The 17,012-nt window shown below is 40.2% G+C and overlaps 1 protein-coding gene across 5 annotated transcripts in view; it reads right to left on the bottom strand.

Annotated features, from left to right (window-relative positions):
• Positions 1–17,012, bottom strand: part of ABR (ABR activator of RhoGEF and GTPase) — a 2,680,879-nt gene that overhangs the window by 938,072 nt on the left and 1,725,795 nt on the right. For 4 of the 5 annotated variants that reach the window (XM_044054480.1, XM_044054482.1, XM_044054481.1 and 1 more), the window contains one exon: positions 14,959–15,066. In XM_044054480.1, the coding sequence (XP_043910415.1) occupies positions 14,959–15,066 (108 nt within the window). Of the gene's footprint in view, positions 1–14,958; positions 15,067–15,163; positions 15,197–17,012 lie in introns of those variants that run through there. The other variant, XM_044054485.1, reaches the window with a different exon arrangement.

The following is a 17,012-nucleotide window of genomic DNA, read 5'->3' as shown; positions in this document are numbered from 1 at the left end:
ACAAGGTGTAGGGCATAAAGGTGACATCCAGATGTATCATCCTTAGAACTGAGAGGCCTAGGAGAAATGCTGGCCCTAGGATACCACAGGGTAAGCTACACATCCAGAGGGACAAAAGACCAGGGAAAGGAGGGAGTGAATACTGCAACAGTGAAGAGGAGGACATCTACTGTTATGGTAAGATTTTATACAACTGCACTATGCCCCTTCCATTTCACTTTTGCAGTGTTCACTGGAATAGGGAGAGTGTCAAAGCTGAGGAAGATGAGAGGGAGGAGGAAGGACCATCAGAGCTCTCTAGGAAGCCAAGAAGGATGGCCCTAGCAAAACCAGCTCTAGTGCTGGATATGACACCCAACTTGTAATGCTTGGTAAAGGTATGCACCGAAGTCCAAGTAGCTGCCTCAAGGACATAATTAGTATCCAAACCCCTGAAAAAAAGCAACAAAAGAAGCCACAGCCCTAGTACAGTGAGTGCTGACCACAGAAGGCGGGCTCTTACCATTACAAGAATAACAAAAATAAATGGCTTTAGAAATCCAAGAGGAAATAGCCTGCTTGGAAACCATCAAACCTAATGATCTAAAATTAAAAGAAACAAAAAGCTGATAAGACTTTCTAAAATCTTTAGTTTTGTCCAAATAAAATCTGAGTTGTCTATGCACATCCAAAGTGTGTAACACCTTCTCATTAGCTGATTGTGGACAAGGGAAAAAAGTGGGCAAATTAATAGACTGATTAAGAGATAACTCATTCACCCCCTTAGGCATAAAAGAAGGATGGGTACAGAGACACTGTCCTTATGAAGGAGGAACAGCCAAAAGGGCTTGCAGCTCAGACACTTGTGTGGCAGAAGTAAGGGCCAACAAAATATAGTCTTCCAAGAACAACACTGTAAGGAAGCTAAAACTGCAGGCTCAAAAGAAACCAGAGTCAATTTCTCCAAAACAAAATTAAGATCCCAGGAAGGAGGAACAGGCTTCCTAGGAGGTCTAATATGAAGGACACCATTAAGAAACTGTTTGGCCTCAAACTTAGAGGCCAAAGGAGGAGTTAAAGGCAGACAATCAGAAACAGCTGAGAGGTGGATTTTAATAGAAGAATATGTCAACACAGCATTGAGCAAATCATACAAATAAGAAAAAAACAAAGGAATATCCATATTAAGTGGGTCCAGGTTATGAGAAAGGCACCAAACAGAAAACCTCTTCCATATGGACAAATAGGATTTCCTAGTGGGTTTCCTGACCTCCTGCAGAACTCGAAGCATATCCTCAGAAAAAAGGTACATATAGGGGATCAAAATCTTATCACCCACAGTGTCAGTTGTAGAGTGGACAGGTGGGAATAGATGAGAGATCCTTGTCTTGTGTGAGAAGATCCACCTTGTGATGTAACTTATGATGACTGCCCTTTGTTAATTGCAGAAGAATAGGGAACCAATGTTGTCTGGACCAAAAGGGAGTCACCAGTAAGATTTTGAGAGTATCCTGTTTTATCTTGTACAGGACTTTTGGAATGAGAGGAAGAGGATGGAAGGCATAAAGAAACATCCTCTTTCATGAAAAAGACAGGGCGTCTACCTTCCATGGAGTCCTGGTACAAAATTGAGGAAGCTGCCTGTTCAGAGGGGAGGCAAAGACATCTACTTGAGGAATAACCCACTGGTGGATAATATCCAGAAACACATCCCTGTGATGCATCCACTCATGAGATTGTGTTATGGACCTGCTCAGATTGTCTGCCACAATATTCTGACTTGAAGGAATATGCACCACCTGAAGAATGACTTGATATACTGAATTGTTAACTCTCAAACCTGCAATGCCAATCTGCAGAGAAGACAGGACTTTGTTTGTTGACATACCACATCACTGTGGTGTTGCATGTAAAGATCTTTAAGGGCCCTGGAGAAAACAGTGGATGGAAAGCAGTTAGGGACAACAGAAAAGCTCTCATCTCCTTAATATTGTTGTGTTCCTTCTGTTGCTGAGGAGACCAAAGGCCTTGCACCCTTAGATTTCTGAAGGAAGCCCCCCCCCAACCCTGATCTGAGGTATGTATAAACAGCTCTTGAGATGGAAGCACGGGTTGAAAAGGAAGCCCTAGATTCATAGTTAGTTGTTGAATCCACCACTGAAATTCCAACTTGAGACACAGAAGAAAAGAATTGGAAATTCTAGGAGATAAGAATACTGAAACCAAATTGACTTTAGATACCGCTGAAGCTTTTCCATGTGCAATCTGGCAAAGGGAAGCATAGGGATAGTGAGAATACCATGAATCCCAGAGCCCTCAGAAATTCTATGGCTGAAATCAAGGCCAGAGGAAGGGTTCCTATTACCTGATCGAATGTTTAGGTTAGCGAATACCTAAACGTCGATCTGGTAATAGTCAAAGCAAAAAACCACGAACGGCCGATTTAACGCAGGGAAAGCATTCCCTTGGCCGTTATGCAAATTTTTCCCCTTTCCCCACTGTAAAGCGATCTCAGAGATGGTATATTTAGTTAGGGGGGAGGGTGTGGGGAGCACAGCCCCCCCCCACTTCATTTTGATTTAAAATTTTTTTTTGTTTTTTAGCCGAGATAATTAATTCCCAACATTAAATCGGCCATTCGCTGTTTTAATTTTTTGATATTACCGGTTCGATGTTTAGGTATTCGCTAACCTAAATGTTCAATCGGGTAATATAGATGCCAGAGGAAGAAGGGACTGAAAAAAGGAACTCAGAGTCAAAGCCTTGGGTGGAGGCAGGGATGCAAGCATCCCAGAAAAATGTGATCCCATGATGGGAACAGGAAGGACTTTTGAAAATTTTCAGTGAAGCCCAGGCTTTGCAACAGAGAAATGACCTACTGAAGGTGCTGTAAAAGAATCTTTGGAGAGGAGGCTTGAATAATCAGGGTGTCTAAATAAGGAAAAACCTGAATGCATTTGAGACTGCAAAAAGCAATCACAGGAGCTAGGCATTTGGTGAATACCCTTGGTGCAGTAGACAGGCCAAAGGGCACAGCAGAGAACTGAAAAAGCCAGGAAAAAACAGAGAAATACAACAACTTCCTGAATAGGTAATATATAGAGATATGGATGTAAGCATCCCTGAGATCCAAGGAGACCATAAAAGCCTGAGGAAGCAAATGAGGAAACAAAGTCTGAAGGGATAACATTTGAAAGGAAGGCACATTCAGAAATATATTCAGGTGAGAGATCCTGAATGGGCCTCCAAGTGCCCTCTTTCCTGGGAACCAATAACATTCTGGAATAAAACCCATTCCCCCTTTGAACAGCTGGAACCTCTTGAATAGTTCCCTGAAACAAAAGATCCTGAAACACCTCTGGAAAAAAAACTTAACTAGTCTTGCAGTAACTGAGGAATGCCCATGAAGGGGAGGAAGAGACTTCCAAAGAGTGAAATACCCTTAATGAATGATGGAAAGAACCCAAGAATCCTGGGTTATGCTTAACCAGACAGGAAGAGACAGAAAAACAAAGTGCCCACAAAATTACCACATAGGTGGTAATCCATTAAGTACGGAAGAAGTAATTAGGGATTTGGGGACCCAAGTAGATAGCAATCTCTCCTTTGACAATCACGTTGCCAAAGTGGTTAGAAAGACCTTCTATATAGCCCAACTTATCACAAAAGGGTTCACATCTAGATCAAGAGAGGTCATTGTGCCCCTCTACTCATCACTCATCAGGCCCATAACTGAATACAATGCCCCATTTGGGATGTACCTTACCCAACACCTGCAGCAACTGGAAAGACCCCAAAAGTACCTCACCAAGAGGATCAAGGGACTCAAACAGATGCCCTATGCAGTTAGGCTAAAGAAACTCCAGCTCTATTCAGTTGCTTACCGCCTACTCAGAGGCGATCTGTGCCTGACGTATAAAGCCATGACCAAACCAGAATTAATGGACATGCTCCACCTCAGGAAATCCAAATCCCTCAGAGTTACATGCTCCAGGGACTTAAACTTTAGCACAGAAATAAATAGGACATGCTGAAGGGACAGATTCATATCCCAGAGGCTCCCCTCTCTCTGGAACAAAATCCCAATCCATGTTAGGCAGAGCTCCTCAATGACCCTCTTCAACAGAAATCTTGACGAGTGGATGGGAGATCATAGATTTATCCCTGGGATCTCTTCTGTGTCCCTACTAGATAGAGGCACAGTAAACTAACCTTAAAAGGGCTATCTTCTGTGACCTACTATATAGAGGCACAGTCAACTAATCTAAAAGGGTGGTGAAAGCCAAACACACTCTGGCTAGGTTTATAAATGCCCTAGGGCAGATAGCCTAGTATCAACCTATGAACCTATGAAAAAGACAGTGAGAAAGAGGAATGTTGCTGGGAAAAGTAGTCAGACAGCACCTGGTTTATCAAGAAAGGAAGCCTTCTGAGCCAGAGGGGTCTATGTAGACTTAGCCAGGGAACCCGCCTTCCAACCTTCTTGCTTTAAGGAGAAGGATGAGACTGCCTTCTAACAAGTGCTAGTTTATTGGGATAGTTTATTTATTTATGCATTTATTTGCCGTTTGTTAACTGGGGTGGTCTGGCTGGGCAGGTGCCCTTTTTCAGCAGAGACCTGACAGAAAAGCTCCATTACAGCAAATAATTTTTACAATCTATAAAGAATTTACACATATAATCAAAACAGCCTTTGGACATAACAATTAAGAAAAGCACCATAACAGCAAAGAATTTTTACAATGTATTTACACACACAATCAAAACAGCATTTAAACATACCCTCAAAAGGAGGTAAATACAGCAAAAATAGACTACATTTTTTACAATGTATGAAGAGGAGAAAAACAATTCAACATAGAAATTTACTATTGTGTGTCTTACAAACACAGGATGAATGTTGAAAATCAATACATTGGAATGGGAAATTACTAACCTATGCATAAGTGTAGTGAGGTGTACAGGTGTCAGAGTGAAAGATCCAAACAACAGAGTGAAAGGAAGAGGAGGGGTATGGAATGAAAGAGGAGGTATAGTGTGAAGGCTGGAGTATAGTGGAAGGGAAAGGTCACAGAGCTGGAGAGTCTGAAAATTCAGATAGAAACAGGAATCAGTGAAAGATAGTAGCAGAAGGGGGGGCAGAGTAGGGAGGGATGGAGAAAGAGGGGGTTGGGGAGAGAGGCAGAATAGGCAGGATTCATGTAGGGTCTTTATAGGGGCAGTTCCAGGAGTTAAGCACAATATTCCTTTATAGAGAGTTTGAAGTTTGGAGGTTAGTGAAGATTGGGATGGCATATAGTAGGGTAGTCAGTAGGTAGGCTTGAGCTAGAGGCAATTTAGATTCTTGTGTTAAGAATTTTTTTTATTTCTATATAGTAATCCAAGTTTTTGGTGTGTCTTCTTGATGCAGTTATACATGTGGATGCCAAATTTAAGTTCATCAGCTATAAAAACACCAAGAAGTTTAGTGTGGGATTCGACCTTAATAGTAGTGTTGTTTAGAGAAGAGACAGAGAAGGAGGTTTTGAGGTGTTGGAGGGACTTGGGGAGGTAGAGAGGTAGTTTTGTTTTGCTGGGTTAAGTAGCAGTTGGTTAGTAGTGAGCCATCTTTCAAATGAGTGGAGGGTGTCTTGAGTGAGGGTGAGTAGGTGGGGTAGATTGTCAGAGGTTGTGATGACAGCAGAGTCATCGGCATATTGCATGAGTGTGGAGAGGGGACATGATTGGTATAGATTATTAGTGAAGATGTAAATAATAGTGGGCCAAGGATGGAACCTTGGGGCACAGCAGTTTGAACGGGGAGGAAAGGAGAGAGTGCAGGGAGCCGTTTGACTGATTGAGCTCTATTTGATAGGTATGAAGATAACCAGGATAGAGTATTGGTAGACAGATTAAAGTGGGATACCTTGGAGAGAAGGAGTTTGTGGGACACAGTGTCAAAATCTTTTGAAAGGTCGAGGAAGAGGCATGACACTAATTTGTTAGTATTAAGAGATGTAGCAATAGAGTTTGTGAAGGATAGAAGTGCTGTAGTTGTGCTATGATGTGGTCGGAAACTGTGTTTTGTTGGAGTGAAGAGATTTTCCTGAATGAGATATGAGATGAGTGGTTTGTGTACGCACTTTTCCAGAATCTTGGACAGGTGGGGGGGGGGGGATCGTGGTAGACGTGAAACTGGAGGGTGTCAGTGGAGTTACCTTCCTTATGTAATGGTATAATATAGGACTTTTTCCAGATATTGGGGACAAGATTTTCCTGAATTGACCTATTGATGAGGATGAAGACAGGATAGGCGATAGAAGGGGCAGCAAGTATGAGGTATAGAGGAGGCAGGTCGTCAGCAGAGGGGGGAGCTGGGTTTTAGTTTGTACAGTAGTGATCTGATGATGGAGGTGGGGACAGGCTTGATAGAGAAAGGAGATTTGTGGGTGGGGGGAGAGTGAAGGCAGGTATCCTTGTTTGGTTTAATTAAGTTTTGTATAGAGTTAATGAAGACAGAGTTCAGAAGAGAGGCGGTTTTGAGAGTAGAACTGTTAGGGGATGTGTTAGGAGGACATGGGTTCCCTGGTTGTAAGAGTTTGTTGATGGTACTCCAGAATTTTTGGGGGTTTGAGTGGGGACTTCTTTGCAGGTCAAGATAAAAGGATTTTTTGTCAAGAGTGACATGTTTTTTCATGGAGTTCCGTAGTTCCCTATAGTTTTGGAGACTAGAGGGGGTTTTGAGTTTATTCCAGTGCTTCCAAGCATTATCTCTCTTCTGCATGAGGGAGAGAGCTTCTTTGCTTAACCATGGAGCATAGTTGATTTTAACCCTAGTCTTTCCCATAGGGGCCAGGGAGTTAAGAGTGTTAAGGAAGATGCTGTTGAATTGAAGGACAGCTTCTTCAAGGGGGAGGTTGTGTAGGGAAGACCAATTTATAGAGGAGAGTGTTTGGTTAAATATATCAGGGTTAAAATTAGATAGATTATGACAATCTTTAAATTTATGAGGTTTAGGAGGTTGAGATAGGTGATGGCTGGAGGTTGGGTGATGGTCACTAACAGTATCAGGAAGAGTGGAGGCATTATGACAGTGGTTGGGGTGAGAGGTAAGTATCCAGTCGAGGGTGGAGCTAGTGTTGGAATGTTGATTAGAATGAGTAGGGGAGGTGATGAGTTTGGAGAAACCATATAGATTAATGGCATCATTTGGATAGTTTGAGGTAAGAGTATTCCAGTCGATGTTAACATTTCCTAGAATAATTGTTTCATAGGAGATGGTTTGAGAGATCCAGGCTAGGAAGTGTTCTAGTATAGGGATGTTATTGCCAGGAGGTATATATATATATATATATATATATATATATATATATATTATTGCAACAATGGCTATCTTTTTATGCCTGTATCTCTGGAACTTTGCCACGGGAGAAACAAAAATATGTTTCTGGTCCTATAACTCCTTGCCTTTCTCCTGCAGGGACTTGAACAAATCGACTGTAGCAACTAGTGCTAGCTTGAGTTTATTTGAATTTCTCTGGGCCTATGGATCAGTACTTCATTTTTAGTTTCATATTTTTAGTACTGATTGAAGTTTTGTTCTGGAGCAGAAGAAATATGTTTTGTTTTTGCCTCTTTTTTAAAGGGACACCCGCCTTATGAAACAAAGAAGGCTCCGATACTGGTCTACATTTAATAATCATAGCCGGGACTTCCTAACTAGTATCTGGGGAACCATCCCACCCAGGCCCTTTAGTGATAATCAGCCACATTTCCCTTGAGCGTCTGAAGTGGACATCTGCAAGGCCTCCAATGATGTGCAAGAAGCAGGATCTATACCGACCTCCGAACAGGTCAAGGCAGAGGAATCCAACCTAGAAAGTGGATGATCCTCCAGGCTTTCACCAGCCTCAAGAGAGACATTAGGAGGAGGAGGCACAGCCAAAGAATCTAGCCTGACATTTCTGGCCTTCTTCTTTGAAGACGGCTGATCCTCAGCCCAGGAAGTACCTAAATAAAACAAGCACTGCTCGCGACAGTCTTTATGAGGAATCTGTCTCCCACTCTGGCATTTACCCTTTCTGAATGACATGAAAGCCCACAACAATAACACATAATCTGAAAGCAAAAATGGATAAGTCAAAAAAAAAAACAATTCGGCACTTATCTGAATGGCTAGGTAACCAGCAATGACTTCCGAGATCAGACCGATGATCAAAGATGGCAGTCAGACTGGCAGCAAAGAAGTTCTGAGGATGATGCATCTGGATGTCATCTTTATGCCCTATTTCTTGCACTGGGAGCATACATGTACTGTATGGCTTATCGTTTGCAACCTAAAGGCTTTGGTGTACTGGCCGGACATCGGGCCACCTTGGAAGGGGATCTCTCATGTTAAGAACACTGCAACAGTGAAATGGAAAAACATCATGTCTTCTCCAATAGTATATTTTATTTATCTTACACCCATTTTCTAATCAGCCTTAAGTTGAGCCATGCTATACATGCTTAGCAAGAGGATTCCAGAAATACTGACATGATCCTTTCATTGCACAATGGGAGGCCTGCTTCAGGATTACTGTATGCAGATATACAAAGGAAAAGAAATCAAACTAGTGGAAAGCATGTAATACAGAATCATCAAAATAGAGAGAAAAGGCCTGCACTGCTGTCATAGTGGGATACAGCCTTGACTATGGCCCAGACAACCCATGTTCAAGTAACAGCTTGGGCACTGGACAGTTTAGGCATGGAAATTAGTGCATGTACCCGTGGTCACATGGGCATTGATCAGATTTCCTTAGTAGAGGCAGAGGAGACTGCAACACAGTGGCTCCTATGGGTGGATAGGGTATCTTTCTGATGTCAACCCCTTGTGAAAGTGAGGGGTGTTGCAACGTTGATGTGCACATCATGTCCTACTCAGTTTATGGCTGGGTGTGTGGGTGCAGTGGATGGGCTTAAAGGGAAAAAACCTTAATGACAGCCTTAACGATGACCTCTCATCAACCTTAATAGATGGGCCAATTAGCCAGGATTGTGCTGATGAGTGGCAGGCTACAGGCTCAAAGTACCCTCTTCCCCAAAGGAAAATGGTTAGGGAGATATGGGTGCTGGAGTATGTGGAGAAATACAAATGGTCTGCGCTGTATGATGATGAGAAAGAGGGACAATACATACTAATGCTTAGGGGTCAGCAGCTATGGAAGAGGAGAAGTAAAATGATGGGGAGAAGAGGGCAAGGGTGGCAGCTGGAAAGCCGTGGTTCAAGCTGGATTCCAGTAGGTATGCCTCCGCACAGAGTGATTGGCATGATCTTGAAATGTACTGCCTGTTGCAGTTTAAAAGCTGCTTGGGGCTCTGCATGGAAATGGGGCAGCTGCAAAGGGGTGAGATGTAACAGCTAAATGGACTTCCTAGCCCACAGGTTTACTTCTACCAGCAACTTCCTGGTAGTTCAGCAAGAGAGTCAGACAATTAGTAAAACGGTGGCAGTGATATATGTTTAGTAGCTTGTAGGTAAAAAGTTAATCTAAGTTCATCTCGGTACCTTGTGATGAGAATATATGCTGTGTGCTGAGTCACAAACAATGGTCGTCATTACACAGGGACGGGAGGAAGAACTTGAGTTCTGTTTTTCATCACTTAGTGTTTTGTGCTTTAGGAAGTAGAGGCTACAATTATAAGAAATTCAAAGCCTGTAATTTAGCTGTGGATGTAGCACTCCTTTAGAGATGCAAGAACTTGCCTTACAGATCAGTAGTGAACTTGCAACATGCTTTTGTCTGTCTTTCCACTGTCACTTAAAACAAGCCCATATGAAAACAAAATGACAATAGAGCTTTAAAGCTAACATTTTCCTTAAAAGTGAAATAGGGTTTTAGTTTCAAAGCTTGGAAGAAGTGACACATATCAATTTTAACAAGTTGTTACAAATAGGTAGGACAGAACTTTTACAGTAAACATCATAGCTTTGTAAGTTTCTGCTTTGATGAAAATGAAAACCTAGTGACTGTGTCACCTTGTACGTCCTCATCCCCATGAAATAACTAAGAATCAGCAGGCCTTGGAGATAGGTTCATAGGACGATACTAGGCTATTGGCCCAGAGGCTCTTATAAGCCTAGCCAAGAATTTCACCCATGTTCCCACAAAATCAGCACTTGTTTTCCCTGTCCAGCAGGGACACAAGTGGGATCCAGGGGTATATTTTCTGTTTCCTATCCAGTCGTCCAGGTTCCTCTTAAAGAGGGCTAGGTAATCTGCTTGGCATTGAGAGGAAGTCTATTCCACAGATGGGGGAGTCGTTGGGACAAACATCTATCCTGCCAACAAGTTTTGATTAATGTCACAGACCAGGTTGAGACCTTGAATGCAGGTTGCATGAGTGGAGTTTGATTTAAAGATATGCAGCAACTCCATCAAGGCTGAGTCTGACACGGCCTTCTATGCCAGACACAGGTCACCTCTGAGCAGTCTGTACGAGACTTGAGTAGAGGGACAGGGCTTTTAGCCTGTCTGTATAGGATAGGTGTTTAAGACCCTAGATTTTCCTGGTCAGGAACCTCTGTGGTCTCTCCAACTGCTGCATGTGCTTGGCAAGGTACATGCCAAAGGGGACATTGTACTCGATAATGGGTCTGATAAGGGAGGACTACAGGGATGTTATGACCTCCTTGTTCCTAGATGAAATACCCTTACTTATGAGGTGGGCCACATAGAAAGCCTTCCGTACAATGGAGGCAACATGGTGGTCAAAAGTCAGGTTGATATTAACCTGGGTACCCAAGTCTGTCACAACTGATTGCGTGTTTAGTACATTGTTATTAATACAATAATTAGTGGGGACACCATTTTCCCCAAAGGGGATAATGATGCATTTCTTGGCATTCAGTTTGAGTCCATGCATCTGACACCAAAATGAATGCCAAGAAATGCATCACTATCCCCTTTGGGGAAATGGTGTCCCTACTAATGATCACATTAACAATAAGGGATTTTTCACTTCTGATATAAGCACATTTTGTATGGATATCTGTGCTGAGGTTTCAGGGAGCCTGGATTTGAGAAAAATAGCTGATTATTTTAAACCAATCTGTGCAGCTGGACAGAGTGTTCTTATAATTTAACAAGAATGTTTAGGATGTCTACCTGTTCTTGGTAGAGTGATATCACTTGTGCATAACATCAGCAAAGGTATGATGATGACCAATGGAAGAGAATTTAAATCAGTGGTGACAAACAGTAGTATCATTACAATATTATGAAAACAAATACAAACGGTCAAAAAAGTGACAGCACTGGGGCAGTTTAGGATCAATTGAGGTTAAATCAAAATTACCAGAGGGAATACCCAAAGAAAGCATTTTATATACGATTCCCTTAATTCAGATTTGTAGATCCTATATCTCTGCAGAAGACCCAGCAAGAAATGTAAGGTGTATGTAGACAGCACTACATATAAGACTGAAGTGCATAATTAAAATCAATGTCATAAAATCAAACCATGACATAGAAAAGTCTAACTTGAAGGAATTAATTATTTGCGATGGATCTCACTGTTTATAGAAAGTAAAATGAAGTACAGTCTTAAAACACAGGACTGGATCTTAGCTTGAAAGCAGAAATCTCACAGAACCAGCACTTGAAACAGCAGAAATCAGAAAAAGAGTACTACAGTGTGCAAAATATTTTGTGAACTGACACAGACATCTAGATAATGTTTAGAGGCACAAATAAATAAATAAATTGGTTACAAAGGAAAGGAAAAAGGGAACTAGGAAGTGGAACGTTTTTGGGGAGAAAATAAATTTGATTATTCAAGAAACAGCATAGATTAACACCGTATAAAATGAAGGTAGAGAAATAACAAGCTAACACATTTGTCAAGCTTTGCTACACAGTTCAACACTTATGGTTTTACAGAATGAGACCTTAGCAGTTGGTACTAACATACGTGAAAGCAGTAAAAAGACATACTACAGAATTAACCGATAGTGAATCATGCAGAGCCAGACAAAAATCACATGGTGAGACAGTCATACTCTTGGATTCAATTAATAACAGAATATAACTCATGGGGAGGGAAGAACTGACATCATCAGTCCTAAATGTTCGCCCTAGGTGACTAACTGTAAATCCATTCCATGCTCCACATTTTACAGCAGACCAGTTTACAAATGCAGAAATTCATCGAAGCAGAACATCAATGAATGCAAAAAATTACCATTTTGTGACAAAAAAAAAAAACACCTGGAAGTGAATCAGGCCTAACTGCAATTATGACTGGAAGTGAATCAGGCCTAACTGCAATTATGACAGTTTTAATTAATAAAGCTCTGGTCCTGAAAATGATGTTTAACTACATGTGCAGCTACTGCAATCCCCAACTTATATACTACCTCAGAGATTGTGCTACAGAGAACAAGTGGATGAAACGTCATTATTTTTTGTATTATTTAGTTAGCACATTTCTGTTGACTACTAACGACAATAATTAAAAACAAAGTAAAAAATAAAATAAAAAGGGCCATGACCTTATCCACAGTTACTCTCTGCTTCATAGATACCACTGTCCTATATTACGATTGCCAAAACATAATTTAATTTGCATTAATTAAACTTTTGTTTACCAGGATAGTCCGACTTGGGTAGTGTCCCTTTTCAGATGAGGCCTGGGAAGAAAAGCTCCACATAAGGGCAGAAATAAGTTACAAGAAATAATACGTCAGGTGTACAACAGCAACATGGAATATATAATGAATATGATAGTCACTACATAAAACCTTTAAACAGAGAAACAAGCATTTCAGTGACTGCATGTCATTGTAAGAACTGTGCTCATATAGCTATTGTTAAAACTGATACAAGTATATGACTGCTGATTTTTGCGGCTAGTTAGAAATCAGTTGCAAATAATACTATGCCTCCAAACAACAGCAAAGCACTGAATACAAGATGAATTAAAAAAATAAACACTAAACATATTATCAACAGACAGACTAGCATTTCATTGCATATTACAGCAAAAACTGTCTCCATAAGCGAGTTACTTGAAATATCTCACTTATTCATGTGGGACTACCTGCTACTATGTATTTTCTTTGAAGTGCTATATACATTATTTACAGATATCAGGTAACTCGCAACTAACAGATTACACAATTGTTCCTCGGCTTAGCATAAGCATTCGAGTGATAACTGCTATAGCTAATTACAATTAGTAAAGAAGTAGTGTCTGTGAGGATAAACAATGGTTGCTGTCCTAATGGCTGAGATTTTAATGGTGTGTTTGAAAAGTATTGATACCTTGTGCTGTTACAGAGTACTATTTATAAATTCTTTTCAGTTAATTGGCAGAGCGTTCAGAAGGGAATTGGAGGAAAGGGCAATGCTTGTAGGTGCATGAGATATGTGTATGACACATCACTGTAAACCTCAGGTAAGTAAACGATCTTTGCAATAGACAGATACCAAATATACTTCCAACAGGATGCTTACACGTTGTTATGAAATCCCGTAATGGCCACTCAATTTAAGGGGAGTTTGTTTTACTAGCAATTTCTCTAACTTGACGTGCCTTGAATTTCTTGAAACATACAGCTCTGAGTTACTGCCTAACTGCCACAAATGTTCCTATTACATGGTTGCTGCCTTTCTCCCTAGAAGCACTTTAATTGCATCCGCTGAGGTTAACAAGCACACCACACTGACCTTCAGGGCAGCTGATACTGCACTTACCAAGAAATACTTACAGCACTAAAATAATATCATTATCTGCCTTCCCCTACCATGCTAGCATCACATTGTTTTCCCCATAATCTCTCTGAACCATCCAATTTAGTTATTTTTATTTTATTTTATAACTGGGAAACAGCACTAATCTATAAGGACCATTTCTAGGATAAACTTGGATTTATAGAAAATGGTAGAAAACAATAACCAAAAACACTGAAGAAATAACAAAGCTAGTTATGTAAGCTAAAGGAGTAATGTTCAGTGCTTAACATTGCTAAACAGCTAATTAAACAGCAATTAACAACAGAATATGGATATAGGCTATTGCAAGCAATACAACAGCTAAGTACAATGCTTTCAGTTCAGTGAGAACCCATCTCACAAGTGGAACTATTTCCACCCCTGCAGAAGTTATTTGCATAGTGAAAGGAAGACTTTGCTGTCTGACAGCAAAAGGGGTGATAAACTGACTTAATAACCAGAACTAGAATGTGAAGGCACCACTTTTACTTATTCAGAAGGAGGTTAGCAATCAATGGAAGAGCATGACACCCCCCCACTTCTTTGCAGAAAACTAGTATAGGGTCCATGATAAAACAATTATAGTGGGAGAATAGTAGTAAAAAGATAAAACTGAACAAAGCTGTATATGATTTTTTTTCTGAAAATCAGAATTGCTATCCAGTGGGTTGTGCTTAAAACAAGGAGGAACAGCAGCAGGTATACGGTGTAAACAAATTGTTGCATCTTCCAGGCTGAGCCTGAAAATGGTCATTGAGATTAGCTGTCTACCCCAGTTAACAAATTAAAATAAGTAAACAAACAAACAATTTACAAAAGTGCTAAACCAAGGTCTAAACTAAATAGAACTATATATTCTTTTTGGGGGACCTGAGGATTTAGGATACTGCTGTTTCCATGACAGTAGCACAGAAAGGCAATTGAACAGTATATTAGTATATTCTCATTTATACAGTACCCACCCGTGTCTAGAGTGACAGCAGGCTTAATTTTACTGAACAATTAGTATATATTCAATTCTTCTTTTATGTGGAATACTTAAATCAGTTCATGACAGAAATGTCTTACAGTTTTGAATGGAAACAGATGAATGGGAAAGTCTACGCATATTGTGCATCAATATTGTGCATCATGAAACTTAAAGAGCTACGTATTAGAAGCGGAAAAAGCACAACACTGACACAGAGGAACCTCAGAAGATATTGTGTGTTTCATGTGAAGACAACCACCCCTACCCCCTCACCTCAGAAATTTTCTGAAACTGACTGTTCGCTTGAATGCATTTCTCTGTTGTCTCTACTGCAGCCTTGTAGTTATTCACAAAGGTCTTATACACCTCAAGCTGGCTGGCCTGCAGAAGGAAAAAAGAAAAAAAAACAGCAAATTAGATGTGCCTGTATTAAAACACATAGATGGCATTAAAAAGGAAACAAAATTATTTTTATTACACATTTCTTTTTCAGCATCTTGTAAAGTACAGCCTGCACTTGTTTCCATAGCAACCATCCCAGTTAAAGTTAAAACGAAGGCACCAACCAGTCACTGAGCGGAAAGTCTGGATGTTCAATAACATTAAACACCAAAACGTAACATTATAGAAGGCCAGCTGGGGCCCTAAAATGTGCACATATTAAAACAGCACTTTTGGCTTTATGCATGTTTTAACTACTGATTACAAAGGTAGAAAAAGAGTGATTTTAGTTCCTCAAAGAGCTTCTTTACAAAATTTGTAGTAGCAGTGCTAAGCATGTGTGCGCAAATAATTTTAAAATGAACTGCTGCCGAGTACTTTCCTATTAACTATTCAGTTTACAGTATGACGGCAAACATAGCATAGTTTCTTTACTTATATTTGTACATAGTTACATATGTCTGCATGTGTACAGTTCAAAGTGCAGTTATCAGTTACTGTTCAAGGGGCCATACACTAGCTAATGTACCATTGCCATGGCTTACCTGTTAATGATGTCATGAGCTTGCTGTGCATTTAAAATATATCTGTGAAGTACACTTTAAAATTACATTTAAAAGAAGGGATCTAGTACAGTCCTTTAACGGTAGTCCTTATGACTATATATGACCATTCTGCTGACTGCTGACCCAGCCTGAGTTAATAGAAGACTCATTGTGTGTTTGTATGTATATAATTCTCTGACTCTTCTTATCGTAATTCTTTTGCTGTGCACAGTCAAAATTTATATCTGTCATCCAGACCAGTTCACCTACCTGGCTACCAAATAAGCTACACTTTTACAAGCCAAATTGTCCAAGTGGCATCAAAAGTAAACTTTTGATGACTATTTACTAATGAGGAGGGTTAGGCCCCTACCCAGCTGCCAAGCAGGGGTGCCCTCTACATTCCATTTTTTAAATGTTACCTCTTAGTTTTCCCAATCAAGGCCTGTACTCCTTTTACAATCAGAAGTGCAGTATCATCAAACAATACATGTCTCAAAGTAAGCCTCATTAACCTGCAGTATTCATCACTGAAGGACACACGGTTACATAATCACCACAACAGAATTTAACTGAATGCTAAATACCTCATGTGTTTGTGTGTGTACATATGCACACACAAACTTGCTTAATGTACAAACTTCAATGTGCTATAACTAGCGAACTCAAAGTCTCTTAAGTAGCACACACTTGCTCTCCACACCAACTGTCCAAGTAATACATGAACTAGGTAAGTGATGGAGCACGTTTAATAGATATTGATAATGAATTCGACATTTTAACAGCATTGTTATAGAAACCTCTATTCTTTAAACTAAAATGAATAAGTATAATAAGATATAAGCATGCTATGATACGTTATACAATCCTGCTTCCAACGTGGTAGTTCTACTCTGTCATTAACTTTATTTTTTATACACTCATTACAATAGCAAATTACTCCTTCCAAGCATCTTGTACACTTTTTTTTCCCTGTGGACAAAAATGAATACCATTGCCTGCTTCCCTAGAGTGTACATCCAAGACTTTGCCTTCTGATCATGTCAAACTTTAAGTTGTTTTGAAGCCACTCATTTCAGTTCAGTTCTTTAGTTCCCTTTTTTTCCCCGAGCCATAAGACATTCTCTACTACATCCCTCTCTGAGGTAGTAAATTCAAACTCCTACACAATGCAAATGAAATCAATGACATTCTCACTCTATGAGCATAAAGGAATTCAAAAGCCAAGAATCTACTGGATACGTGGGGTACTTCTGTGTAAGCAAATACAACATCAGATAAATGCTTCTTCCACTCCCTTTTTCAAACCCCCTTAATGTATTTTAAAATCAGTCTAACAGT

Source organism: Protopterus annectens, chromosome 13.part0 (assembly GCF_019279795.1).
Source record: "Protopterus annectens isolate FY-2018-M chromosome 13.part0, PAN1.0, whole genome shotgun sequence".
Taxonomy (NCBI): domain Eukaryota; kingdom Metazoa; phylum Chordata; order Ceratodontiformes; family Protopteridae; genus Protopterus; species Protopterus annectens.
This window is presented reverse-complemented; position numbering and strand designations above follow the sequence as displayed.